This window comes from Tinamus guttatus, unplaced genomic scaffold (genome assembly GCF_059628265.1).
Source record: "Tinamus guttatus ecotype Peru unplaced genomic scaffold, ASM5962826v1 Tinamus_guttatus_pri_ptg000423l, whole genome shotgun sequence".
Lineage (NCBI taxonomy): Eukaryota > Metazoa > Chordata > Aves > Tinamiformes > Tinamidae > Tinamus > Tinamus guttatus.
This window is the reverse complement of record NW_028288957.1, coordinates 688,564-715,781: the sequence shown is the minus strand read 5'-3', so window position 1 is coordinate 715,781 and position 27,218 is coordinate 688,564. Positions and strand designations below refer to the sequence as shown.

Here is a 27,218-nt window from a genome sequence, read left to right as displayed (position 1 = left end):
CATTTAAACAAAAAGAGGAGGCTGACGGTCTGCTCTGACACTGAAATGGATCTGAGGACAACTGGAAGCAAAGCCTTGTAAGGGGAAGGCAGCAGGTGAGCAGTGAGATGCTTCAAACCACAAAATGAAGCCCGTATACTCTAGTCAAATGTGGACAGTAGTGTTAGGCCTACTAAGTAACAAGAACAAGTTGAACTAATGCCTTTGTGTCATTTTTTTTAAGTTAACATTAAGACATGAACAGTACTCTCCCAGCTTTGCTGGTGGCAGCGTAGTGAAAACAACTTTAAATTAGAGGTGGGGAAACACAACACACGCCCACACGTGTAGACAACAACATAATATTGGCAAGCTATTCCCCTGCTTCTTTGGTACTTCCTAAACTTTCTTATCCAAAATATATAAGGGAAATGCACCATTTAAAAGTTATTGTTTGTAAGTATTTACAAAGCCATAACCATTATGCTATGATACACAAAGTTCAATATGATATGAACAAAGTTATTTTATGAAAAGCACTTCTGCACATTTTGTTCCAGTATCTTAACCGCTTTAAAAAAAATCATGTGTTAATGCAGTCCTGTACCTCGCTTCTTATATCAAATGGACAAGAAACATTTCCTAATCCATACTCTTCTTCAAAAGATTAAAAAATTGCCACCAAAATGATACACTATTTACAAATTTTACTAAATATTAAATTCTAGGCAATTATTTTCACCCCACTGATAATATAACTTAGGCATTGTTACCTACTATATGCATATATATTTCTTTAATATATAAGAAATGGCACCACATCACCATGTCACCAATATGACACATTGTTATGTACAGTAGATAAGAAGTTAGCTATGGAAGATGAATCCTTGCGAACCGTTCCTTTCCCGGGAATGCTTCTGCCCCCGCAGTAGCTCAGCCCTCTCCCCTTTTCCCGGAGAAGGGGGCTCCTCACACGAAGGGCAGGACCCCGTACATGAGCAGCGCCATCACGCCCGCGCTGAACAGGCCCGCGACCGGCACAGTCACGAACCAGGCCAGGAAGATGTTGCGGAAGAGGCGCCAGTCGACGGCCTTCTTGGATCGTATCCAGCCGACGGCCACCACGGATCCCACCTTGGTGGCGTGGGGAGAAAGAGCACGTGTGAGACGCCCGGCCCGCCACGCTGCGCCTCCCGCGCCACACCAATGCCAGCCAGCTGATACCAGCAGCGCTGCCAGAAACCAGAGCCCACACGATGCGGCCCCGGCTGCCGGCAGGCAGGGAGGCAGGAGATGAGCGCTCCCAGGTGGCTTTCCTCTCTATGTTTTGTCACAGATTCCATGTTGACACGTCCTACGTGGCATGCAAACCACCAACACGCCCTGGGCAGGCCTCGCTAGGAGAGCAGTTGGGTGGCTCCACGTCCTCGCTCCAGCAGGCTGCAGTTCTACCTGTGCACGAGGCTGAGGAGGGGCCTGCCCAGGGCGTCTTGGTGGTTAATGGGGTCAGGGTGCCTGAGGACTCGCTTTTCGAGCAGCTATTGCCACTGCCGGCCACATACAAAACACGGCGGCAATGGCAAGGCTACGACCTAACTGCCTTTTCCAGGTGGACGAAGGAGGAATTTTCCAATGGTTTCTCACTTACTGACCTCAGATGTAAAGCCAGCACATGAGTTTTTTAAGACAGAAATGGTTGAGAAAAGCTTTTGCAGGAAAAAAAAAAGGCCAAAAAAAAAGGGGGGAAAAAAATTGAAAATACTGCACTCTCTTTTTACTCTGGAAGTGTCATCTGTGCCACTAGCAAAGAAAAAAAAAAACAGACAAAAAAGCCACACGCTCACAAAACTCTGCATAAATGATTGCAGCTCTAATCAGGAACTGCAGCAGGAATGTGCTGTTTGGAAGGAGGTGACACTCCACAGCCTCCAAAATACAGTGGGGCTTGTGCTCCTCTCCAGCAGCCTGAAACGCTGCCCCCGGCATCTCTTTCGAGCTCCGTTTCTTAGGTGTAATATTGGTTCCTGCCTGTCCATTAGGAGACAGGCTGCTCTTGCTAGGAGAACAGGGAACCAGTGAGCAGGCTGAGACAGGGATATTTAATCCTCATCCTTTGTTGACACCTATTTAACTTCTGACTCCCCTGTAAGAATTCTTTTAAGGAAAAGGAGCTCTTTGTTGGACACTCTTGTTGCTCAGAACAAGGGAAAACTGAACTTGATATCACTGTAAGGCTGAAAAGGCCTTCAAGGGAGCCCCAAACACCATGACAGAGCAATGGAGCCAACGCTTTGGAGGTTAACTTCAAAAGCGGGTCAAAGAACAAGCATGAGACTACCCGAGGGAATAAACCCATGGGCTTCCTTCCTTTCTCTCAAAACCCCGGGGTTATTCCACTTGCCAGAGGAAGGAAATCTGCTAGGTAATATTTAATCTACATAAGCCTTGAGGAGACAGGACACCGAGCTGGGCATAGCAGGTGGAGTGTTAAGCCTGGCTCTGCACGGTTTGCAGGTCTCCAGAAAAGCAAGAGGGGCCCCACATTTCCGAGCATCTCAAACCAACCCCAGGGAACCAAGTTGGGCTCTTCAGCAGCTCCTTTGCCAGAGGCTGCTGTAGATTTGCAAGTTTTTGTGCCCGTCTGATGTGCTGCAGCAAATATAACTCATTGCTCACTGCTCTACAGCAGGAAACCACTCCGAGCCCTTCCTGAAATTTCAGCGGTATCAGCGATGATGGCATTGGCAAAGTGGTTCAAGTGTTATTAAAGTTTAGTTTATTAAAAACGATTTGGATGGACTAAAGGTTAGGAGAGTGGCTAAGATTTCCAGGGAGGGACAACTAAAGCGCTCCGTCGCCTTTGAGATGAGATCTACTTGGAGACTGGGCCGAGTCTTGGGCTGAAGATTGCCTTCAGTATGCTCTGCTGCGCTGCGCCCTTACGGAAGCGCTCCTGGCTCTCCTGCTCCCGTGCAACAATATATCCTAATAACACGCAGAACATTTTAATTCCATAATAGCGACATGGATGCTATTCACAGAACCCCAAAGTAATAGGAACAGCAAAATAGAGCTGGCAGCATGACCTCAGCAAAGCCATTTTTGCACCGGAAAACATTTAACTCCTGCAGTCTAATTTGCTGCTTAGTTGAATGTATTAAACCTACCTGCTACAGCTTATTTACAGATCTCACATACTAGAATAAATAGCAGACACTGTATGGACAGTTCAGTACTGATCAACTGTCTACCCGGGAAGCTTTTGTAGGCTGCTTTAAACGAGTTTTGAGATGAATCACAGACATCTTGCTCACTTACACTGTCCTCCCCCCAAAGCTCTGTGGATGTGACCCAGGCTCCTGCTCCTTGGACACGCATGTGACACCTTTAAGCTCACAGTCATGTCTCCAAAACTTGGAAACTCTCTATCCACTACAGCAAAAGGAGCTGATAGTCCAAAAACCAGAATTACACTTTTTTTTTTTTCCCCCTTTGCAGTATAAATCCTATTAAAAAAAAAAAAGTCACCTGACAAACTTGAAACACATGATTAGTATCAAGGACATTTGGGTTGCATAATCTGTCCCTAAAGAATTTAAGGGAGAGCCCTTCTTTTTGTTAAAAACAGCACAACAAATGGGATTAGTGTTGTGTGGTTTATGCTACTCCTTTTTTGGCATCGGTTTATCTAGAACTAGCCTCACCTCAGCCCATTTACTTTGTGATTTCAGTAGCAAAACACTTTTTTCTGCCAATAAAAAGCACTGTCTCAAGGGTCACTGCTCCTCTCACGTGTCTTTGCCAAACACAGCACTGCAACAGCACGGAGGAGCTGTCAATACTTTTCCAGAGCAGCATTTTACCACAGAGCAAGTGATTTTCAGAAGCAGTTTTTATTCCTTTACTCACTCGACCCTTGAACAAACCTATGAATGCAGCTTTTAAAAGCGTCAGCCTGTGGGGATCCTTCAATTCAAGATCTTACTCTGCTGAGCCACAGAGTCGAGGATAATAAATAACGTGACATCCCGGAACAGCCTAATCCTATTGCAAAGTGGGTCTTCCCATGAAGGACGAGCCACCTAATTACAGGCAGCAGGCACAGACTAACTGCATTAACTGCTCCTATCAAAGTATGATTTAAGAGAATTATTTTGTTCTCTGGAAAAGAGTAAGCCTTTAGCTGCTCTGAGTCACTGAATGCATTTTAATGCAGCCCTCTCGGTAGCTCATGGCTTCCAAGTAATTTTTGATGCAAAGTCAGTATCTTTGGTCTGCACCAAAGTAAATTTTATCTTTGATGACGGCTGACTAGAAGCGCTTCAGCCAGGCAATTCAGATAATCAAAGCTGTATTATTCTCCCTGGCAAATAAATTGGTGTGCATTTGTTTTACAGGCAGCCTCTAGAGAGGGATTTTCGGGCTAGGATTTTTTTTTTAGTGACTCACGTTGCTTTGTTTAAGTTTTGATTCAGAGGACTCAGAGTCAGGCCAACATCAGGACATTGGAACGGCCTTTCAGGATAGCTCAATCCTGGCTCCCCCTCAAAGAACTTTAAAGCTGGAATAAAGAAATGGTTTTGCAAAAAAAGGAAAAAAAAGAGAGGAGCTTTCTGAAGAAACGGTTTCCATTAGAAAAGGCCAATTCAGCAAACCCCGGGCCTTTTGCAGGATGTGTGGATGTCATTGGTGCTTTCACTGGAAACCAGGTCAATGTCACGGGCAGGCCCGCGCGGCCTCTCGCCAAGCTCCACCGCGGAGAGTCCCGGGACCGCGGCGCTGCCCCGGCTCGCGCGGGCGCACACGGCCAGCCCTGCGTGCCGGGCTCCCCCGGAACGCTGCCTTGTGGGTTCTTTTTCCAGAAGTTAGGCATGCTGTTTTGCTAACGCCGAATAGAGCTGCTCTGGAGAAGCGCAGGAGGGAAGGAGGTTTTCAGTCGGGAGCTTCCCGGGGAACAGGATTCCCATTCCCACTATATTCATCTGATTGAATGCCCCTCGTTGCCTACAAGCACTGTAAATACAGCGTTTTCTCACACTGTACCCGCGTATATCATATGGCAGAGTCAAACCCTGCGCACTTTCCAGCTTGTCTGTACTACAAGCTGGGCTTTTTGTTTTTAAAAATATTCCATTTTAAAAGAACTAGGCAATGACAGAAGCCAGATTCAGCATTATAGTGCACAAAAGTGAGGATACGTGAAAAAGAGAAAGAAGAAAGAAACCAGTACCATATTAGCTTAGTGATGTAGCAAAAGTTTTCATACAGGTGTCTCTACAATACACCTAAATGGCATCAAACGCGCTGATATTACTTGAATAAGAATTCTACATTAGTTCAGTACAACCAGGATAGGATCAGAGACGTTCCAGACTTTTGTGCAGCTGCTTTTAACCCAGATTTCGGCGCTTCCTTTAAGCGCCGTCCCCGTCGCAGCCCGCGCGGTGCATCGCATAGTGAAGGCAATCTGCAGCAACCAGGGAGCGCTCGTGTTTGGTTACAGGTTTTGCCCTAGTGATGTGATTTACTACATGATCACTGCAAACTCGAATACCTTGCAATGGGTGGAGCTTATTGGAATACCCACATTTGAGGCTACAAGTACCGTTAGCGCACACATTACTTCAATGCAAAATCCACTGTGAAGAAATAAAAAAAAAAAAAAAAAAAAAAGAGACAGATGGAAAAACCTGTAGTAAAAGAGTTATATGCAGGAAATCCCATGCCATGCATTTATCAAGAAAGTGAAGTATAAATGATGAATGGTGCGCAGCCTCTGAACAGGGGAGAGATGCTACACAGCCAGGTTCAAATGGCACCTTCAGAGGAAACCGGCTTCTCCGCTTCCGCACGCCCTCGCCATCCCTTGCTTCCAAATTGAGCTCCAGGTTTGGGGAGCGGCGTTTTCCTTGGCCCACAGCTACGGCGTTCGCGCTCTGGTTGCTGCCGTGCCCAATGGCGACAACCTTGCTGTGCCAAGCTCCGTGCACTTTTGGAAGCCTGGTTTTCGGAAGGCCGTTGGCGCGGCGGAGACGCCGCTCGGCCCCTCCGCACCAGCGTTCCCAGCGAGCGGCTCTTTCCCCCTCGCCAGGTTTCCCTGCCTGAAACATGCCATTATCGACTGATCTGAGCAGCACAGTTTAGCATGAATAGCCCAGACTGCCTTGGCTGCAGTCGCTCGGCAAAGGCATACCTTGCAGTGTGTAGTACTGACTGGAAGTCCAACATTGGAAGCTACCACAACTGTGAACGCCGAAGCCAACTCAATAGTGAATCCACTGCGGGAAGCATAAGAAAACACTTCACAATCACTCTTTGCATCAGCTCCAACTGATACCATGCAGTGCGCCAAAGTCTTACCCGTTTCTTCTTCAACTCATTATCTCCGACTGACTTTTGTCACAGAAATAAGTTAAGAGAGCAAGGAACTGCTGGACAACGGGACACACGAGTCATCTGCAGTGAACGGGCCGCACGGCTCATTGCGTCGGGAACTTCTACTACGCTCTGTGCTGCAGTGATTCATGCCTACATAGCCATTTGGTTAAGCAGCAGCAGAGGTCCAGTATGCGTTAAAGACAGAAATAACTGTAATAAGGATGTATGTTTTTAAAGAGGCTGGAGCACACAGAAAGCCATCGTAACCTCGTCACTTCCAACTGCAGCAAGAGGACCATCACCTTTTCCCATGTTATTCGGGATGTCAGCAGAGGACCCTGCTCACGAGTGGAACTCTGTGCCTCAAACTCACTCTGTTTTTAGTTTACAGAGATACTTTTCTCTTTTTTTTTTCTCTTTCTTTTTTTTTTAAAGAAAGATGGAGAGATCAGAACAAATTCATCATTCAAATCAAAGCAAAAGCAAATCCAGCCAACAAAATATGAGGAGCACCAATTTCTCAGACTAACTTCACACAACAGGTTGGCACAGCTGCAATGGCAAAGCTTGTACCTACCTCGACGGCGTGATTGGCGTGAGGTCTTTGCCCATCGTCTGGATGACTCTTCTACCCCAGACCCAGAGACCCACGCAAATCCCAACGCCTCCGTAGAACAGCAGCCAGACGGGGGTCGATGCCTCCTGCATGACACCCCCTTGGTCGTAGATAAGCCAGAGGGCGACTAGAGGACCAATTGCATTGCTGGGGAAACAAAAGAACACAGGTTAACGAACAAAATTGTCTTCTTTGGCAGGAAGATACAAATACTGTCTAGTCCAAAGCCCTGTAACTTCTGTAGATCAGAATGTAACTGGGAAAGTCATTTAATCCTCTTTAAATGCATGTGCAAAGCTAGTTTAACCGGATCAGAGAGGACTGCTGGGTGACACTGAGCTGGTGTAAACCCTTTTCACTACCCTCCTGCGTCTGCCTAGAAGAAAAAATGGAAAATTAGCAACGTTGAAGTCCCCGTTCCTAATGCAGGACAAAAGGTGAGGCAGCACCACAAAAATCAGCCTATGTCTAAGCAGTCACAAGAAGGGGAGAGCAAAACTGCCACTCAAGGTCACTCGACAAGCTTGCAGACCAACAGGAAACGTCTCTCCATACGGGGAAAACCAATGAAGGAGACCAGGCCATGACAGGGCTTGCTCTGTGCCCAGGACTGGCTAAATTTAACAGTGGTCCAAGCGCACAGATCAGGCAAGAGACATTTGCAACATCAAGCTGGAACGAAGGGATTAAGAAGAAATTTCCCCCTGTAAACAGGGAACAAAACCAGCATTCGAGCTGCCCAACAAACTGAAAAGTTTTAAAAATGTTGTTTGATATAAAAGCAAATAATTCTTACATATTCTGAAAAGACATGAACAATAACATCCATTAGGCTCGAGGACACTGGGTGGTCTGAAGAAGAAATAAATACATTTTAAATATAGAGTGATTTCCACTAGTAAAAATAATTTTTTTGAAGGGCCTTTTCTGTCTTCTGTTAGATGCTGGTCTGATTTGGGGTTTGAGTATACAGGAAATGTTGTGTTTTTGTGAATGCAGAAGTGCAATTACAGTAGCTGGAAGTCCACAGTTTCTGAATGCAAAACTTACTTTGCCTTGAAGTAAGAAGAGATACTTCACTGATGTTTTTCTAATATTTTTAAGCTGATCTGCAGCTTTCTAGGTGTATAGTAAATCACTTGCTTTTTAAAATACTTCATTGTGCACAGAAAACAGAAAGCTTCCTCACTGTACCTTCAAATGAGGAACGCCGCTAAGGATAAGGACAAATAAACCATTCACCAGGCGAATGAAGTGAAGACTGAGCATCCCTCCTTACCCTGTTTTCTGACAAGGTAATAACCTCCCTTGTGGAAACAGGCAGCTAGTCCAGCCCACATTTCCTATGTATTCTGGAAGGTTATGCATGGATATCTGAGAGTCCGAATATAAAAGAGAAGACAGAAAGGGCTTCAAAAATTACAGCCTAAAACTATGCTCTTTCACACTAAAATCCAGTTTTAACTCTTAGCAAATGCTACCTCTGTGAATCAGCTGAATTTAATCCTAAAAACAAAAAGAAAAAGAAAGAAATCCACTGCTATCTAGATGATCTGCAAAGGTCCCTTCCGACCTCAATCACTCTGCGATGATTCTGTGAAGAGCATCTGGCTCATGGGCAGCAAAGACCAGGACCTTCATGCTGCAGACACCAGCTAGGAGACCACTGCTGCCCGTGGGACGAGGGAGGGTTCACCAGCCCTGACAGACATGGGGGAGACACAGCACGTGGCAAAGTGAACCAGCAAACAACAAAAGCCAAGCTGGGGGGATGTTACATGAGAGATTTGCTCGAGGATCTTCTGTGCTTAACAGATGCTTCCTACTGCTGCCCCAGCGGGTCATAAAAATGACCTTAGGTCTCTAAGTTTTCGCTTTTGGCCGTGTTCTTCGTGTCTTCCGGCCGATTTGGGTACGTCCCGGCTGTGACTTGCTGTCAGCGCTCCGGTTTCCACTGCTGCAGCGTCCTGCCAATCCCAAGGCGTTGGGATCGGTCCCAGCCTGGGATCGAGGAATCAGGGAATCGCAGGGTGGGGACACTGAGCTCGGCAGGGCCCCAGTCACTTGCAGGGTGCAGGCGCGGGGCTGACACGGAGTTAACCGACCCCCGCAGTGACCCCGTCACTTGCGACACGTCATGACGGTGACGCTGAGCGGCTCTGACGGGTCCCCAGGCGCCTCTGGAGCCTCGTTCCACTGGGGCTCTCGGCTGGCATAAACTGGCCTGACTTGTCTGACGGCGCTCGCTGGTGCCGGCTGCGAGGCTGTCCCAGGCCATCTGCAAAGCTGCTGTGAAAGACAGCGCTTGACAGCGAAGCCGAGCTATAAATAGGGCCGCTGCTCCTCTCCCTGAGAGACAGATAGTATTACCAACCACCACCAAAAAAACACATCCAGCTTTCAGGAGAGGGCTCAGGTTTTTCTCTAAAGACATAAGGACCACAACTTCCTTTGTTTTTTGGTAGTAGAAAAGGAGGTTTTTTGAGCCATCGGAGGATGCCATCAGCTGAGGGGCTCTGTCTATACTGCAGCTATGGCTGGAGAGAGGACACGAGCAAGTCGAGTCCGCTGGCAGGAACCCAGGCACGCAGCCCGCTGGGGTTTTGCCTGCACAAACAGACACCAACAGTGCCCAGAGAGGGCACAGATGGCAGAAACAATCTACAGGAGAAGAGGCTAAACACACGTGCCATAAGGTGTGTAGAAGCACGGAGCTGAGCATTTTTTTACAGAAAAAAACCAGCAAGTTTTAAGCTGCAGGCCTCGCACCAACCAAACGCATCTTTCCACACATCATCCTGCATTGACTGCCCAAATCCCAGGAAGGAAGCACAAACCCCGCGGCCCCGGATGACTGAGATTCCTGCTGAACGAACCGGTATTTTCAGAAAACAATTCCAGGCCAACGCAACCATTGGTGCAGATAATCCCCGAGGAGCAGCCGGGCTGGGAAGCGGGCCCGGAGCAGGGTCAGGAAGCTGGCAGCGCCGCGCGTGTCACGCTCCTGGCCCCCGCCTGTTCTTTCCATGCTGCCCTTCTCCTTCCCCTCGTGCCGACCTTGGGCTGACCCAGTGCGATCCCGGCCAGCGGGGCCCACTCGGCCGCGACGCTTCTGCGGCGGTCCTGCACTGGCTTCGTCTTCCCGCTGGGATTCAAAACATTCTCGGTTTTACAGCATGGGGGGCGCTCCAAGGGGTTGCTCCGAGTCATCCAAATAAGGAGTCACTGTGGCTCCCTGTTTTCTGTTAACTGCAACTGCTCCAGCTGGGATCCCGGCTGGTGTCAGGCCTGCACAGCTGCCCTGACTGCCAGGAACACCGACTCCTACAGCAGAACGGCCGGTGTCGGTACAACATGAAGAGGCAAAACCAGCAAATACCGGGGTCTGCTGCCCTCCCTGCAAGTCACCTCTGATGGGCAAAGCAAAATACTCATTTAACTTTCTTGGCTTCAGAGCACAAGGCTGGATAAGGAAACCAGGGAGATTTTCGTATCCTTCCTTGCCCTCCGGAACGCAATCCAAGCTGTGTAAGACACCCCCATAAAGCAGGAAATATTTATGTGTGGCATCGCGGTGTATTGTTGCCTGGTGCTTAAGTATGTTGTAAAGCTGGTCAGACGCTGGCTAGCTGCAGTTTACAATGTTTATATTAGCTTTTCGTTTCTGCCTCTTCAATCCTTTCACCTATTTCAGTCCTTTCAAGGTTTAACAGCAAACAGTCTGAAGAGAAAGAAATGGAAAACACTGGGAGGAAAGAGAATTGGAAGGAAAATGCAGGAGGCAGATCCAAAGAACAACATGTGCACAAAGTGGGTGCTGCCCTGAAGATGTAAATGAGGATCTTAAATCCATACATAAGGAAAAGCCTGGAGATTTGATGGGTCCCTCATCAAAGTCTCTTCAAGAAATTAAGATGTTCTGGGATTGTAGGATGGGCCCTCTCAGGATTAACAACTAGCTGTGATAGTCAGAAAGGTAACTGAGTGTCTTAAGTGTCTTGAGTATTAAAATGTCACTTCAGTTCTTCAGATTTAGTCAAAAATGCTGAGAGCACCTCCTGAGCTATTAGGCAAGGAATTGGGATTAAAAGAGGGAACATAACTGGCAGACCCACATCTCTCCTCCCTTCAGCCTCGAAGAGGCAACCTTGAAGGGATACAGAAAGTGTGACAGGAATAGGAGGGCTCCCTTATGGGCAAAAATTACACAGCCTGGGATTTCTTCAATGAAACAAAAAGGCCTCAGAAAGCAGCAATGCAGAAAAAGCCTGGAACAGGGAGCACCACCAGGCACAGAGGCTGGAAGCAGGGAAGGGACATTTATTTTGTCCCAGGACCTGCTGCAGCCACTGTCAGTGTTTGGGTACCGGAGTCTCGTTGGATCTTTGCTCTCACCTGGTGTGGTCAGAGCGCTGGTCCTGCTCAATCCTAAGCAAGGAGAGTCTGCCCTCTGCTCCAGAGGGAAGACACAGCTGCCCGAGGGATCCTGGACCGCAGCCCTGGCAACACGAAGCGAGGGGTGACAACAGCGAGGACGAGAAGCCATCGCCCTGCACTGCCCGCACACGGTCCGGACGAGGAAAGCGGAGATGTGTTTTGAAGTGTCTTCTCGATGAGCTGCGAGTTAAATTGGGCCTGTGCTCCTCGGCGAGCCGCCCGCACACTCAAGGAGCGCGGTGGGAGCCAGGAGCGCTGCGACCGACGGGCACAAGCGTCGGCACGGGCGAGCCGGGGCTGCACGAGCGATGACCCGAGCACGGGCTGGCACCCCAGCCAGCAGCTTCTCTGCCCACGCGGGCAGAGCGGATTTCTCACGAGAAAATAAAAAGCAGCGTCTGGGCAAACACAGGCAGAATGCCCTTCATCTACGTGCCACAGCGATGGCAAGGTGCAACACTGCCCTGCAGCTGACGCAGCCCTGCAATGCAAGCACCAACAAGGAAGGTGTGAAGAGCTTCACCCTTAAACCCACTTCTTACGTCTTCTGCTCAAAAGTCTTGTGCTTTCTGGACTAAGACAGAGTCAAGCCTTCAAAGGGCAAGAGAAGGGGAAACAAGTGAAGAGACACTATTTCTTAGTGAGTATCATGAGAGTCTGAGCAGATGACGGTGGGCAAACAGATGCAGATAAACATGCCCAAGCCCAACTTCATGCCAGCTGTCTGAGTCAATATAAATATGAGAAGATGCTGGGATGACAAACACAGGCATCTTGTAGGATAATCTTCTTGCTTTGCTACTGGGAAATGATGCTAATGCCACAGGGTTCAGAGACAGAGGCACTTAAGCCAAATGATTGAGGGTGGAATTCACTGGCTTCCTCCGAGAGAAAAAAAGGAGCAAGCTGGTGGTGAGGGTAGCTCAGGATAAAACTCCTGCTGGGAAGCACTGAGCACCAAAACCAAGGAGAGAGGAAGCTTCTTAAGAGAGATGAGAAAATTAGCCATGGGTGATGCTCTCTTAGCACAGGGTACAAGAATAGGCCTAGGGCTCCTGGGGGTAACCACTTTTATTTTTGTGGCAGCTGGAGAAGTTGTATGCCGTACATTTGTACATTTGTAGATGTACAAATCTACATCATTAGATTTTCTGAAATTTTATGAGTGATATACGGCCTCATATTGTCCTAGACCCTTCTTGTGCCCCAGAAAAGTCAAAGAAAAAGGTTCGGCACAGGTGGTGTGAGGGCTGCAGCAATTAAAAGGATGACTTGCACTCTTTTGCTCTAAGCAGTGTGATGAAATGCAGATATTGGGAAAAATAGTCAAAATCTTTGCTGATGGTCTCTGATTTGTAGCAAAATAGGCTGGGAGTTCTGCAGGACACGGACGGTCTCAGCAGCCAATGGGGCAGCGCACTGATCCCTGGGAGAAGCCTCTGTGCTTCAAAGCTTGCCAAAGTTAAACCTGAATTAAACTAATTACTCCACAATTAGTTAGCAGAGACTAGAAAAGATGTTACCACTGAGAAGAAAATAAAGTACAGGTTGAGCAGTCCAACTCATGCAAAGCACCAGGGCCGCTGGTGGCACAATCTTTGCTAACACAGCGCTGACTGCCTGCAGAACTGAGACAAAGTCTTTTGCCAACTCTCCCTTACCCCTGCCAGGTGTCAAACCTTGCTCTAAACCCTGCAAGAGACAAGTGCACTTTATAAAACCACTGGCTTGTGAGATCTCACCCTCTTACCTGACATCATTACCTCCATGGGCAAAGGATCCAAAACAGGCTGTTAGGATCTGGAGGAAGTGGAAAAGCAGATGGACCTGAGACGTGTCCTTCTCTTCCTTATCCTCTTCCACAGGATCTTCTGGGGGCCGGTTGGGATCCGCCAGCTCAGAGGCCAACTTCATTTCCACTCCTCCTTCCTCCGCCTCGATCTCTGCTTCGGCCACTGCGTTGCAATAGCTGGAGTAGCTGTCATAGCGAACTCGCTTCTTAGAGTAGGAGACTGTGTCCCCCACCAGCTTTTCACTGTCCTCTGGCGTTGATGTGTCAGCAGCCTTAAAGGAAGAATGCACAGGCATGCCACAAATGGCAGCTGTGTAACAAGTGTAGCTGTTATTGCGCCGTAACAGTTTATAGTTGTTTTCTTGAGAGGGCCTCTCATCGGTGGCCCTGTCCAGGTGTATTTTGTGTAGCAAGTCTTTGTATAAACCTGAGTCCTTGTGCACAGTGTGATACACGTGGCCGTCGCTTCTCATCTGGCCATCAAAGCTGAAAGTGCCATTGGAAACAGGTGATTTCACCGAGGTGTGCGTCATGGAAAAGGCTCTTCCTGAAAAGGCAGAGGTGGAGAGGTGTTATTTCTATGAAATGGAGTTACCTGTTATTTCTTCACATAAAAACACAGAAAACAAAGAAGTTTAAGCTCTGCAAAATATTTCCTCAGCTGTGCAAACATCTCGCATGTCTCATTTCTACTAACATAATGATACAGTCATTCCCATCAAATATGTTTAACATAAATGATTACTATAAAACACATATCACAATGAAGCCTATATTCCTGGAGGAACCGTCTTTTTCATTTAGTGGCTTTTTGGATTTCAGCTGTGCAACGTTCAAACTTTCAGAGTGGAAACACTTGCTCAAAGTGGCCTCCTCTTGTGAGACTCTGTTGACTATATTGAGCATCCGCTAATCTAATTGTAGGGTTAGCAAGGTGATACCAGAGTCAACAGACCTCCAAATGGATGAAGCGATCCCACCACATAAGAAAACAAAGAGTTTTATTGCACATGAGCATGTTTTCTGTAAGTATATGCTCAGAAAACAGTGTGAGGTTTTTCTAGTGGACATGCTCCAAGTTGTCAAGTAAAACCCTAATCTCTTCATCTTCTGTGGAGTGCACTGATCATTTTTCTGCTGAATTTAACCTCCATCCATCTGCAATTTTGATTCTTTCTATTCTTCCAGCTTAATGGGATGGAAATATCATTATCGATAGAAAGCAAGCAAGTATTGTCTTCAGCTGTGTCTAAACTTCACCTATAGCCACACAAAATGCAATTGTCTAAGTCTTGTCTAGAAAATTCCACTTGTAAGCAAGAATATTTTTCAACAAGTAGGGAAGAAGGATTCAAATGGAAAATCCCAAACACTAATGCACTATTTAGGGCAGAAGATAAACCCTCTGTGTTGTCTTAGTTTCTTACCATATGGTACACGAGGATGGTTTCCATTCGCGATATTATCAGATGCCCCAGCAGCTTCTGTTGCTGGGCCAGTGAGGGGAATTGTGCTCTCATCACTTGCTTTGGCACCTGGAAGCTCTTTAAAGACTGGTGTTTCTTCATCTTGAATTTTATCAAGGCTTTCATCTGATATCCTTGACAGTGCAGCATCTTTCTTTAACTGACCTAAGGAAATAACCGCATTGTAATTTTAAACCCAGCCTATCTGTCTCGCCGCTAATGTTTCCCGTGTTTGCATAACGGCATAGATCTGTGCAGATAAAATAACATGGTTCTGTTTCATCGGCATTCTTTATTTACTTCTAACACTTACCTACAGTAAATTTATTTGAGAAAATGCTTACACTTCTTTGTGTTTTCCTAGAAGTTCACCAAAGATGGTAACTAAAGTAAAACAGGCAATTTCTGGCATATTAACAAAATCAAAAACTTTTCTCCACAGTGCTTTTAACACCGTGTTTGTTGAAAATAACAAAGTAACCATCCAAAACAGCATAAAAGCTAAAACATGTGATCAGTCCAACTTTACTGTAACGAAAAGGAAGACAGAGGATAAACATTCTTAGAGATATTTTGTCTTTAGCAGTTCCTTAACAAAATATAAACCGGATTATTTTACAGGCTTCACTTCCCTAGTTCCAGCTATATGCTGGAAGAGGTAAGCACTGAAGGGCCTAAGGAGGTTTTGAATTTCCATTGCTGCAGGTTTTTAAGAAAAGGCTACACAAATATAGAAGGAATAGTTTAAACATATCCTGCCTGCAGGTGGGGTGTGGACTAGATGACCTCTCAAGGGCACTTCTCATTTCAGAATGATTTTTGCCACAATTTCACATCAACAGCATTTCATCAGCTAGCTACTTACTTTCTATTTTTCTCTTCATCCATGGACATACAAAAATCCAAACCAGGACAGCAAATATTAAGGATACGCCGATGGATATTAGAGCAATAGCCCACATTGGCAATACCAGTCCTAATACTGTGAAGACACGAGAAAAAAAAAGTCAAATAAGCTGTAAACCAACAGCACTAAGTTATCACAAGCAGTGGCAGAGCAACCTCGCAAAAGACTCACAATGCATTCACAAACAACATGAAGGTAATTTTTTAATTACCAGCAGGTAATTTCTTTAATATACACATCAGTAACTGACACAGTGGTCGACATGTGGACATCAAAATACTGAGTCCTCCAGCTCTCTGCTACCAACCATAATGTCCAGTCAGTGGCACAAATTCACCGCCAGGGCCACTAAAGCAAGTTGGCAATATTTTTATACATCTAATGCCTAATGACCAGTGTTGCCAGCTAGAGTAAATATTTACCTGACCTTTGCTCTGATCAAGAAACTTGATGGTTAGTTTAATCTAGGCCATTTTCTGCTTTAGATAACAGCTACATGCACCACTTCAGAACTAAGATTTCACTCCTGCAATGCACAATCACGAAAACAATTTGTATCCCTATAAGGATCCCCCAAATTCCATTGCCTCAAGAGGGCTCCTTGTTCATGTCTGAGTAAACCAGGAGGATCAGACCCTACATGAAGGATGCACTTGGGACTCCAGCCATTCAAACCTCCATATGGCTGCTGATCTTGAAACCTGCCTGATTAATTCACGTGTGCAAGTGCACTTTACAAACTGCTAAGCTCAAACAAAAGGAACATTAAGGTTCTTATTTCATTTATTTGGCCTAATGAGTCACTGCAGAGCGCCTGACCTACTTCTGCAGCACAACTAATGAGGAAATGTTGGTTATAGAGCTCATTTGCTGCAAAGCATTTGAGATACCTAACCAATTAGGGTTTTGACTTAAGAGAAGGATATAGTTGATTTATATTCCCTTCAAAGCGGGAACTTCTCAAGTCTCTTATTAATTTCAGTAATGCTGGGACATCAAGCAGAGTCTACCAAGTGCATTTATCTAGTACATTTAGTCCATCATATTTTAGAGAAAACTAATTCCCATTCCAAAAAGGTCGCTTTCTAAAACTGCTTTCATAATTCAGGGGGTAATTCAGAAGTCTGTCTTCAATAAATCAGCTGAGAGCACTGGACACTTTTTTTTCCCCCCTGAATTCTCTTACTATCATTTGGTGTTTAAACCTACACTCCTTAAATGAATATATAGTCTCCAAACAACAAGCACCGTTTCTTCTTGCTGAGTTGCAGCACAACACCCAGATGAACATCTGGGGCCTTCCCAGATCCATCTACATGGCATCCAAGAGAGAAGAGGCATTAAATAGACCGACGGGCTCAAGGCTTCTTGTAATTAAAGGGAAATAAAGAAGCCAAATTAATTAAGAGTCCCTGGGCTGGATGCCTCAGAACAGCAATTCTGTTATTTCCATGAAGCTCTAGCAGCAGGTGCCTGAACTCAGGAACTACCCCTCTAGCTGGAGTTGGAATAGCTGATGTTCACACCTGGAATATCCCTGAGAGCTCAAAGTGTGCTCCGCTCCATGAAGTCAAGGCTGGCAGAGAAATATTTCCCCTTTCCTCTAAAGGGGGGAAGTTTCTCAGTTGTCACCTTGCTACCAAACACAGCAATCAAAAAGCAGCTGTCAGGATGGAGGAATGGGGGCAACTCTGTGATTTCCATCCATGCTGGGTGCAACTCTGTGACTTCTACCCATGCTAACTTTGTGCCTAAGAAACGACTGTGCAGCATTTAGAACTATCTGACAGGACACCTACAGACCACGAACACACACACATTCGTGACCGCCCCTGGCTGCCCACTGGAGGCAATTCCCTCACCTGGCGCCCCGGTGAACATGATGGAGAACACGTTAATGGCTATCGTAGCAGCATAAAACACGGGAAGCGCACGGAGACCGTTGGGCACGGGGTCTTCCTGCACAGAAATTACCAAAAAAAAAAAAAAGGAAAGAAAAAAAAAGCAAACATTATTGGGACTTTCCCATAGATTAACATGAGCATTTCTGAACATAAGGAAAAAAATGTGCTCCCAAGTCAGTGCTAGACAGGTGGAGTTTTCACGCAGACATGGAGGAAATGATGTTGATCTGTTTGACTACTCTGAAAGCCACAGAGCTGGACCCAACAAGACTAGCATGGGAACAGCCTGGGGAAGACTGACGCTGTCAGTGGGAAGCAGACACACAGGTTTTATTCTTCAGACTGCTACAGACATGCTGGCTGACCTGGAGGCGAGTTTCCTTTGGTGAGTGAGGGCTTCCTTATCTGTCCTGTCTCTGAGATGAGAAGCTGCTTCCTCTGTGTGATCAAGGCGTGTTTAACACGACAGAGCCCTGGAAATATTTTGGCAGGGGGCCTATGAGCATAAGCGAAACCAGGCAGTTGCGAAACCATCTACCTACCCCCTCATCATCCTGGCATTTTCCACCAGACAACACAAACGCCTGATGTACCAAGGATGTGAAAAATCAGCTTGGGGGACACAAACTCTGAGAGACAGAGCTCCTCTTCCTTCCTCCACGCGTCCTGCTTGGTTATAGGTGACCAAAACGCAGCGTTCCCCCGCAACGGCAGCAGCAGCGACGGTGGCCACGGGCAGCTGAAGCCCTGCTCCCCCCGGGAGCTGCCCCTGTTGTGTCGAGCACGCGGTATTGAGGAGGAGTCAGCAGGCTGCTGCGCCTCGCTGCCTGGCAGAGCGCACCGCTGCCTCGTGCCCTCGCTGTGCAACGGGAACCTGGCGAAGCTCTGGCCTTCGCTAATCCGGTTTTGTTTCTCCCTGCCACGAGCTGTAAAAGGGAGCCAAGAGAAGGCTGCAGCCCCCGCGGGCTATGTCCTACTGCTGCTCTGCAGTGCCAGTGGTCACTGTTACAGATACCGGGTTCACGTGCACGAGGGCACGTAGCCCTTCAGCAGCACCAGGATGCGCCCGCGAGGAAGCTGCTCCCTACGTTACGTTCACAAACAGCACAAGTTCCTCCCTCCTCGTGCTCTGCACATGTTACAACTTTGTGACTTGCACACGCTGCCTTCAGAACACACATTTCCTTAGCTTGAAGCTTTCCTGTCTCTCAGGTGCTTCAAGACATGGTTGCTATATGGGATAGCTACCCATCCCGGGGTGCGTTAAGAAGAGCGTCTCCAGCAGGTCGAGGGAGGTGATCCTGCCCCTCTACTCAGCCCTAGTGATGCCACATCTGGAGTACTGTGTCCCATTCTGGGCTCCACAGGACAAGAGGGATGTGGAGCTGCTGGAGAGAGTCCAGCACAGGGCTACGAGGATGATCAGGGGCCTGGAACATCTGCCCTATGAGGAGAGGCTGAGGGAGCTGGGCCTGTTCAGCCTGGAGAAGAGAAGGCTGAGAGGGGACCTGATCAGTGTCTATAAATACCTCAAGGGAGGGAGTGCAGAGGATGGTGCTGGCCTCTTTTCACTGGTGGCCACCGACAGAACTGGAGGTAATGGCCACAGACTGAACCACCAAAAGTTCCACAGGAACTTAAGGAAAAAATTTTTAACAGTGAGGGTGACAGAGCCCTGGAACAGGCTGCCCAGAGAGGTTGTGGAGTCTCCTTCTCTGGGGATCTTCAAAACCTGCTTGGATGCAGTCCTGTGCCACGTGCTCTAGGTGACCCTGTGTGTGCAGTGGGTTGGACTAGATGACCTCTAGAGGTCCCTTCCAACCTTAAGCATTCTGTGATTCTATGATTCTATAGCATGTGATTTTGGACATTAATTTCCTAAAATAGAGGTGTGTGAATGTCGTAGGTTGTAGAAAAGCTTTTCCTCTGAAACGTCTCTCCCATCATGCAGCTGGAGTCATTTAATATTCAAAGCTGTGTCCATTTATATTTATCATCTGCTTTTATTGCTGACATTTATTTACATCAGAAATAAAGGCTGATGCAGCTGTGCTTACAGGTGGTGTTATTTATAGCAAAAGAATTAGTCCCATGTCTATTTAAGCTCCTCAGAGAACTGTTATTTCAGTGTCCCTTATTTTAGGTCTTTGTCATGTGCTGTACCCCCCAATTTTAGCAAGTTGAACACTATGAGAGAAATGGGAAAGGAGGTAAAAGAATTCTGGCTTCAAAGCCCTGCTGGGAGGCAAAAAATGGTCACTAAACTGGAGCTACGGGGACTGATGTTACCTCAAGGCTGCTCCTTTTGACTGCGGTCACTGAAACCCACTGATTCACAGTCTCTCAAAAACCTCAGAAATTCACACGTCTGTCTTCTATTTCCTGACGCGCTAAAGGACCAAAGCTTAAAATTTCACCACTATTACACATTCATTAAGACATCTCCCTGATATGGCTATTTTATTTAAATGACAGGCAGAATTACTATCATGAGGCTAAGTCAGAGCTAACAGGTTTGTACTAAGGAAGTTGCATTCTTAATGTATCATCTTTCAGTGAAACACAATCCACAATATTAATTAGCTTATGATGCACTTACAGAGCAGGTTCTAAGCCTGAAAAATGTGCCAGGTTACTTTGAATTTTTTAATCTAAGAGGAAATACACTTCCAGTGGCTATTAAAAATGACTGCTCGCCTATCCAAAAATACCTTCAGCCCAGTGGAAATGCCAGCACTCCAACGATGGACTAACACACAGTCTTTATGACAAGCTTTCATTATAATGGTGAGATGTTTTTACCTTGTTTAAAATGAAGAATCTAATCAGGACAAAGAGTACTCCAGACATCAAGCCAGATAAAAGTGGGGAAATAAACCAAGAGGCAACTGTATTAAAAGAGAAAGAACGTAACACGAAGTAAATAGCATTATTTGCATAACAGCTAAGTAACTAATGGATAGCGAGCAATACATTTAAAACTGTTCTTGCCCAACAGGGATGAATGTCCCATGTGTTTATTTATAACTGGCCCAGCTCAATTTCCACCAAGGAGAATAAAGTGGAAGTAACGCTTGGCACTATTAAAAACATCAATTCAGAAGGTTTCCAGCTCATTTTATGAGTTAAGAAATCATATTAATTGGGAAAAATCTCTTCTAGGTTGATGCAGATTGGAGCAACCCCCCTAATTTGCTGGTCGTCAGGACTCTGAACATTGCAAGCACATGTAGAGTAATTGCATTTAGGGGGATGCCATGCTGTTCAAAGAGCAAAAGCCTCCATTTCCAAAATGCCACGGAGGCACCAGTTGTAGTGAGCAACACGCATCCATTTTTGCAGGCAAGACTTTCAAGCGTTCCAGACTGATTTAGCTGAAGTAGGTGGCAAAACTCCCACTGCTTGCAATAAAACAGGATCAGGGCAGCGCTCTGGAAATCTCACCCAATATGATTTATCGTTTGAGACACGGTTAGCAGACTGATGCTGCCGTCATTTCAAACTTGCTACATGATTCCCTTTACTTTCAATAGCTTCTCTGCTACAGCTTCTTTAAGGCTCAATTGTATTTCAGCACCTTCGCCATCAAATCCTCTTAATCCTGGGTTCAGGCTGTCACTTGGGTTACAAGGCTTCCAAAACAACAAGAGACCTCCTCCAGTTCCCTGCTTGGCTACACTGGGCTCGGCAGCGCGAGGCTGTGATTTAAACACGTGCTCTACGGCCAGTTTTTGCTTCCCCCAAGCAGGTGGGTGGAGGAACACGACTGTGGGCCTGCACACGAGGGCCACTGTTGTCGGCTGGCAAGGAGGAGGAGGCTTGTGCTGCCCCCAAAAGAATTAGAAGAGGAGGGATGTCACCTTTCAGCGTGGACATGACGCACAATCTGTCCTGGGGAGTCAAATTTGCATATTTTACACTTTCTGAATGACAGGATTGGCACGGAAAATATCTTAAGTAGGGAGTGCTACCACCACAAAGCACATTTCTGTGCAAGGTTTTGCAGGCTCCTCCACGTACCCTCTCCCACATAAAAGGAAACAGCAGTTACCAATTTTGACCAGCTGCATCCACTGAACCCCCTGCGTGCCGATTGCAACGAGGGAGAAGCCAATCGTAGCCCCTACGATGCAGTGAGTCCCCGAGATCGGCAGTTTCAAGAAAGATGCAATCAGCTGCCAAACTGCAGAACCTAGAAACAGAAGCAGGGGGAAAGAAATATCAGCCACAAACAGCGGCAGCAATAATAATGTCACACAGAAAATTCTTTACCACGTACCCACATTCTTTTTGTTTTACAAGGGCTGCCTACACGCTGCATGCGCAACAGAGACCCAAAGGGTGTTTTGTTCATGTTCAGTCTGTCTCTAAAAGCAGACACTAAAAAAATGTAAGAGCAGCTCTGACACTGCGTCTTGTTTATGATTTTTTATGACTAACAGCACTTTGCATCACACAGCATTAGTACAATCTTGCCCTTTTGAGTGGCTTTCAGCATTTACAGCCCACCAGACTAAATATACAAACTGATTGCACTCTGCAACAGGCTTGGAAAATCTCATTCATGAGAATTGAACTGGGAGCCTTGGATAGAGAAAGGTAAGAAAAGAGGGAGTTTTCCTTTGAGTTAAGGGTAAAAAAAAGCAGAAACAACTGAGAGTGGGAACTGGACAGTGAATTAACAAGGGCAAACTGTGAACTAGAGACCAGAAGCATGAACCAGGGCCCACCAAAACAGCTTGTCACCCTCAAGGTCTTAACAGCCAAGCAAGATTTTCCTTCCACTGCTCTCTAGATTGGCAGGTTGTTCAGTTCATAAGGCAGTGAATACACACTATTCACAAAATTCACTTAATTTGGGCATCCACAGCAACAAGAGCTGACTTCCCTCTCTCATATAATACTTCAAAATTAGGACAGGCAAGAGTCTCAAAGAAGTAAATTGGAACAAGCCACCAACTCTGTGCAGAAAATAAACTCCAGTCCTTCTTGGATGATCAAAACATAGACTTACTTCAGAGGCTGACATTCAGTTACTGTCATAATCTGATTTTTTAGCTTCCACAGTTATTTAGACTGATAGAGGAAATTGCAAATATTACCTAGGCTTATCTCCAAATGCAAGGTCTGACTCTTTTCCAGCAGTTGCAGTTCCCTGAGTTTAATTTGACTTTTCAGCCCCAAACTGCTTGGTCTGGGTTTTATATCCAAAACTGATTTTGAGGTCTTTAATGGTTCTTTTATACATATATATAGATATATATTTAATATCTACTCTGCATGCTGGGCAGTTGTGCTGATAAAGACCCCATGGAAAGCACTGGATAAGTTGATTCAGTCCTGTTGATTCAAAGATCAAGATGACCTGTCCTATCTTGCTGACCCATCCTGACCTGCTGACCTATCCTGCTGACCTGACCTATCTTGTCATTTGCAAGAGGCAAGGAACCCTTTGGTCTGATGGGTCTGTTTCTGAGGGGTGGTCAGTGTCCTCCACAGCGAAGATGGCCTGGGGAGAACAGAGAGACTCTTGCACTACCTTTCTTTGCACGGGTGAAATTCAGAGCTGCAGAGATGGCTTATCTTACTCATGGAGCAGCCAAAGATATCCTTGGCATAAAGGAAGAAGATCCCTTAAACTATCCAGGATATACTGGCTAACGGTCTACAACGTAAAACCAATGCCTGGTGTCACAAGAGGCATTCTAAGGAAAGGGATGTCTCCCAGAACCTGCTGGAGAAGAGCTGGAGAATGAAGCAGAAGCTGGTGGGTCAGGAGGAGTTGGGTAAGCAGCTGCCAGAGCCCTGTGCAGGGGGGCAGGAAGAGGGAAATCAAGACCAAAAGGTCCTTTTTGGAGCAGCTTTGGCTGCAGAACCAAAACTGTGACAGTTCTTCCATGACTGGAGCAGAAGAAAGTGATGTTACGCTGCTGTCACTTGACAGAGATTTCATTTTTTGCTATTGCCCATATAAAGAAATCTGCATTGGGCCAGTATATATTGACAGATCTAATGTATCTTCTGTCATCAGCACGTGAAGAATCTAAGGTCTATCTATAAAAATGCTTCACAGACCGGTCTAAGCAGGATTTGTCACTTTAGACAAGCTAACATACGATCAGATTTCCACCTTATAAATACCAAGTGGTTCAGCCTTGCCAGACCGATTCGCTGGCATCAGGTACAGCTACATTTGGAAGTCAACCAGTTTGTAAAGCTGATCTCTCCTGGGATACTACCCCAAAACAACTGGTCCTCCTATCGCCATTGGAAATTCTAGATCAAACAAGAAGCACCTGCTCTTTAATTTATTGGCTTCTCTCCTCCCATTCTAAAATAAAAATAAAAACACTTAGCAACCTTTGACATGAACTTAGAGACTGGCAAGTGGAAGTGAGGTCAAAGATAAAACATGTGGTAAAATCTTCAAAAAAAAAAAAGAAGGAACAAGGAGAACAAAGAGATAAGTCAGATAAATAATTACAAATTTCATATTCCAAATATTAGGGGAAATGCATCCAAGCCACAGCTGCACTTTAAATGTGCAGAGAAGGTTATTTTTCCTGGGTGGATGGGGGTGACATGGGGAGTATGCAGCTACTTAATTATTTAAATTTAATTATTTAATTAATTTAATCTAGACAACAAAGAGAAGAGGCGGAGAGGAAATAGTAGAGGACTGATAGGACTATGTGTGGTCTGGAAAAGTTCAAGTAGGCACACAGGAGAACAGAAGGAAGTACAGGTTAAACCAGAGTAGAATTTTCTTATGGAGCCTGCAGTGCCCAAACCCAGAGGCCTCATCAAGTAGGAACATCAGGCCATAACTCCTCTTTAATGTAAACATGAATGTTCCCCTTGTTTTTCTTTTTTTGGCAAGAAGCTAGGAACCCAAAGGCTCAACAGAGAGCTGCCACAGAGTCTCCAGTTCAGACTTCCCATGCTTTCTCCCGCCGTTTTCCTGGATGCCCATACTCTCCTTGCTGGTGGCACCTCTTAGGGCACCTGGACGGCTGCGTTCAGCTGCCACCAGGCCGGCCAGAAGGGCCATGAGGCGGCCGCAGAGCGCAGCGGGCAGCCAACGCTGTGGAGGAGCAGGCCGCCCTCACAGCAACAGGCCGCAACCTCCCAGCCATCCAAACAACAGCCTCTAATCTGCTACACGCGGTGGTAAAACTGTGTCATCCCCCATTGCTCCCGGCTTCCTTTTCTTTTAGGGAAAAAGGCTGCCCTGAAAATTCTCATCTTCTGTTTGCTGCAAGCATCAAAGGTCCTTCCAGCAACACCTGGCAAGAGGATACGGACAGACTTTTGGTCTCTCCCAGACTCTTGACTCATCTCAGCCTCATCAAAAAGAAGCTAAATCCATTCAAAACAACATGCAAGAGACACCCGGGGTTGGCAGGGAGAGGAGGAAGGGGAAGCTGAGCGAAAGAGAAACAAGAAAAGAAAACACAGAGAAAAGGTCAGAGAAAACAGGGGGTGAAAAATAGAGTATGTCCAGAGAAAAGCTGGAGATGGATTTGAGAAAAACTGAATCTGCAGTTCATTACTTGTGATTAATTCAGAGATTTCAAATGTGGAATTTATTCTTAATGCCCCTTACTGGGGGAAGGGAATGCAACCGGTCATGAAGTTCACACAGGCTTATGTAAATACACACGCAAACAAGTTGTTTTCTTTGAGCTTCTGGCCAGTTCCCTCTGTAGGGGGCGGATCTGAGACTTCAAAAATTTGCCCACACAGGCTCAGGATGTCAGAAATACAGATAAGGAAAAGGAGCCTTCCTATCAAGGAGAAAGCTTAAGAACGTGAGGACTGGAAGCTGCACGTCACTTGCACTGCAATGGCATGTGCTGCTCCCATGCAAGTACCACTGGAACTTACAGAAGTATCTTTAGCAAGGGCTGAAGAATATAAGCGCAGCAGTGCTAACAAACCTGGGAAACAGGCCATCCTACAGCAGAAGAAGGAGCCCAGGAACCTGGGGTTGACTAGGCAAGACATTGGTAAACAGCAATTCACTGTGTGCCCAAGAGTGTTTGCACTCTTTGAATTGGCCAACTCCTTTCCTCTTGCCTAGTCTGAAGAGGGTTTGGTAAGAGCAAATGCCAGGGCACTTCCCAAAGAGAAGCACGAAAACCCCGAGAGCAACTGAGAAACCAGCACTCAGAGTCCATCCTGGGGCTTGCGGAGTCTCAAACCTTGGTTACACTTAAAGGAGGGGAAAAAAAAACACGTGTGTTAAGAGTTTCGTACCAAGCCACCCCTTCTGTTTGCAGGTGCTGCCTAAAAACTGTTGGGAGACTGATGGGACTAGGCAGAAATAGGGAGGTTTAAGGGGGCAACTCTTGAACGGCAGACAGGGGTCCGTGGGGTATCGTATCTCTCGTGGGTGCGAGGAGCCGCCAACCCCTCGCTTGGGCTTCCTCTTCTGCAGTGAAAACGTTGGCCTCTTGCTGTCTCCTGCCCTTTAAAAGCAGTTTTGCTAGCGATTCTGAAGGGACCTCTCCAAAAGCTCACAAAGCTTCTGGGACATAAACAAAGAATAAATAGCAAGGCTTAATGTTACTTACCTCGGAATACGCTATTTGTTCTAAATGGAGATGGATTTAGCAGCAAATAAAAGTGCACAGACACTATGGCCCACGGAATTATCACCAGTTTGAGTCAAAGAAACATAAAAATACCTTAAATGTGTGACCATGTGTCTTTACTGTTCCTTTCAATTTCATCGTGGGCCAGTCTATGACTAATTTTAATCACTCACCTAAACAATCAATTTCAGCAAATAGGTTTGGATTTCCTGTAATTTTTTAGAACAATTTAGATAACTCCTTTTGGCAAGAATTCATTGCAAGCTGCTATTTCTTTAGGTTCTTCTGTCATAAATGATAGGCTTACCTATTTTCCATTTACCACAATAAAAATCTCCCATGTCATGTATTCAGCATCCGAAGAATATATGTGTACATGTATACATATACACACATACATACATAAAAGATTTACTTAAAAATGGGTTTCTTCTTTTACTTCAATGACTGAATCATTGAAAAAAAAAAGTAAATGATTAGAATATAAGTTACTTAAAATAGGAAACCCCCCAAAAGGCCTCCTGTATTAGGCTTAAACCCAATTCAACCCAATTAAAGAGTTCACAACGGAGAGGAGGACAAGCACCGTTAATGTCATGTGGAAAAGTGGTACTTACCAACCATTGCACTCACTTCTCCTGCCATCAGCAGCGGAACCGTGTTGTTGTACAGGTTAACATCGATTATACCTTTCCGGATCGTTTCTCCTACTTTTGCTCCCAGTAATACTGAGCCAGTGGTTTCAAAAATGGAAGCCAAAATGCAAGCCTGGCGTAAAGTGACAACACCAGAGCCCACAGCAGTTCCAAACGAATTGGCAACGTCATTTGCACCGACCGAAAACGCTAAAATAAAAGCAATGATAAAGCCCACAATGACCATCCACAGGTACTCATCCATTGCCATCTTTTCCCAAGACGTAGCCTAAGCGTTTCCCCTTTACAAACAGCTAATAGACAAGACGAAGGGCACCGTAACGGATTTGGAAAGCAGATTTCTTGTAAACAATGAGCTCTCTCTGGAAAGTGCTGGTAAGTGTTAGAGTGTGAAGAAACTGCTAACTGCTGATTTTCAAACTACTATAAATACTGTTCATTTGGCTGCATTCGGTCAGCAGTGAAACACATTCCATATTTTTT

General features: G+C 46.0%; 1 protein-coding gene across 3 annotated transcripts; it reads right to left on the bottom strand.

Annotated features, from left to right (window-relative positions):
* Nucleotides 1-911: 911 nt before the first annotated feature.
* On the bottom strand, nucleotides 912-27,014 carry SLC20A2 (solute carrier family 20 member 2). Of its 3 annotated transcripts, XR_015913758.1 has the most exons (11): nucleotides 26,697-27,012; nucleotides 21,534-21,674; nucleotides 20,285-20,370; nucleotides 17,441-17,537; nucleotides 15,537-15,653; nucleotides 14,633-14,836; nucleotides 13,164-13,752; nucleotides 6,938-7,123; nucleotides 6,176-6,260; nucleotides 5,537-5,621; nucleotides 1,017-1,116 (listed from the first exon to the last, which is right to left on the bottom strand). XR_015913758.1 is itself a non-coding variant. In XM_088531609.1 (10 exons), exons 1-10 carry the CDS (start codon nucleotides 26,983-26,985, stop codon nucleotides 952-954), a joined length of 1,959 nt encoding a protein of 652 aa, XP_088387735.1. In that variant the 5' UTR covers nucleotides 26,986-27,014; the 3' UTR covers nucleotides 912-951. The 3 variants fall into 3 exon arrangements, 2 of the variants coding, with proteins under 2 accessions (XP_088387735.1, XP_010209788.1); XM_088531609.1 differs by lacking the exon at nucleotides 6,176-6,260 and having other exon boundaries at nucleotides 912-1,116; nucleotides 26,697-27,014; XM_010211486.2 differs by lacking the exon at nucleotides 5,537-5,621 and having other exon boundaries at nucleotides 912-1,116.
* Nucleotides 27,015-27,218: the final 204 nt, after the last annotated feature.

Coding starts and splice junctions, on each gene's coding strand:
- SLC20A2 (XM_088531609.1), bottom strand. CDS start 26,985: ATGGCAATGGATGAGTACCTGTGGATGGTCATTGTGGGCTTTATCATT. Junction 20,371..21,533: donor GATGCAGCTGGTCAAAATTG/GTAACTGCTGTT, acceptor CTTTTAATACAG/TTGCCTCTTGGTTTATTTCC. Junction 14,837..15,536: donor GATGAAGAGAAAAATAGAAA/GTAAGTAGCTAG, acceptor TTATTTCCTTAG/GTCAGTTAAAGAAAGATGCT.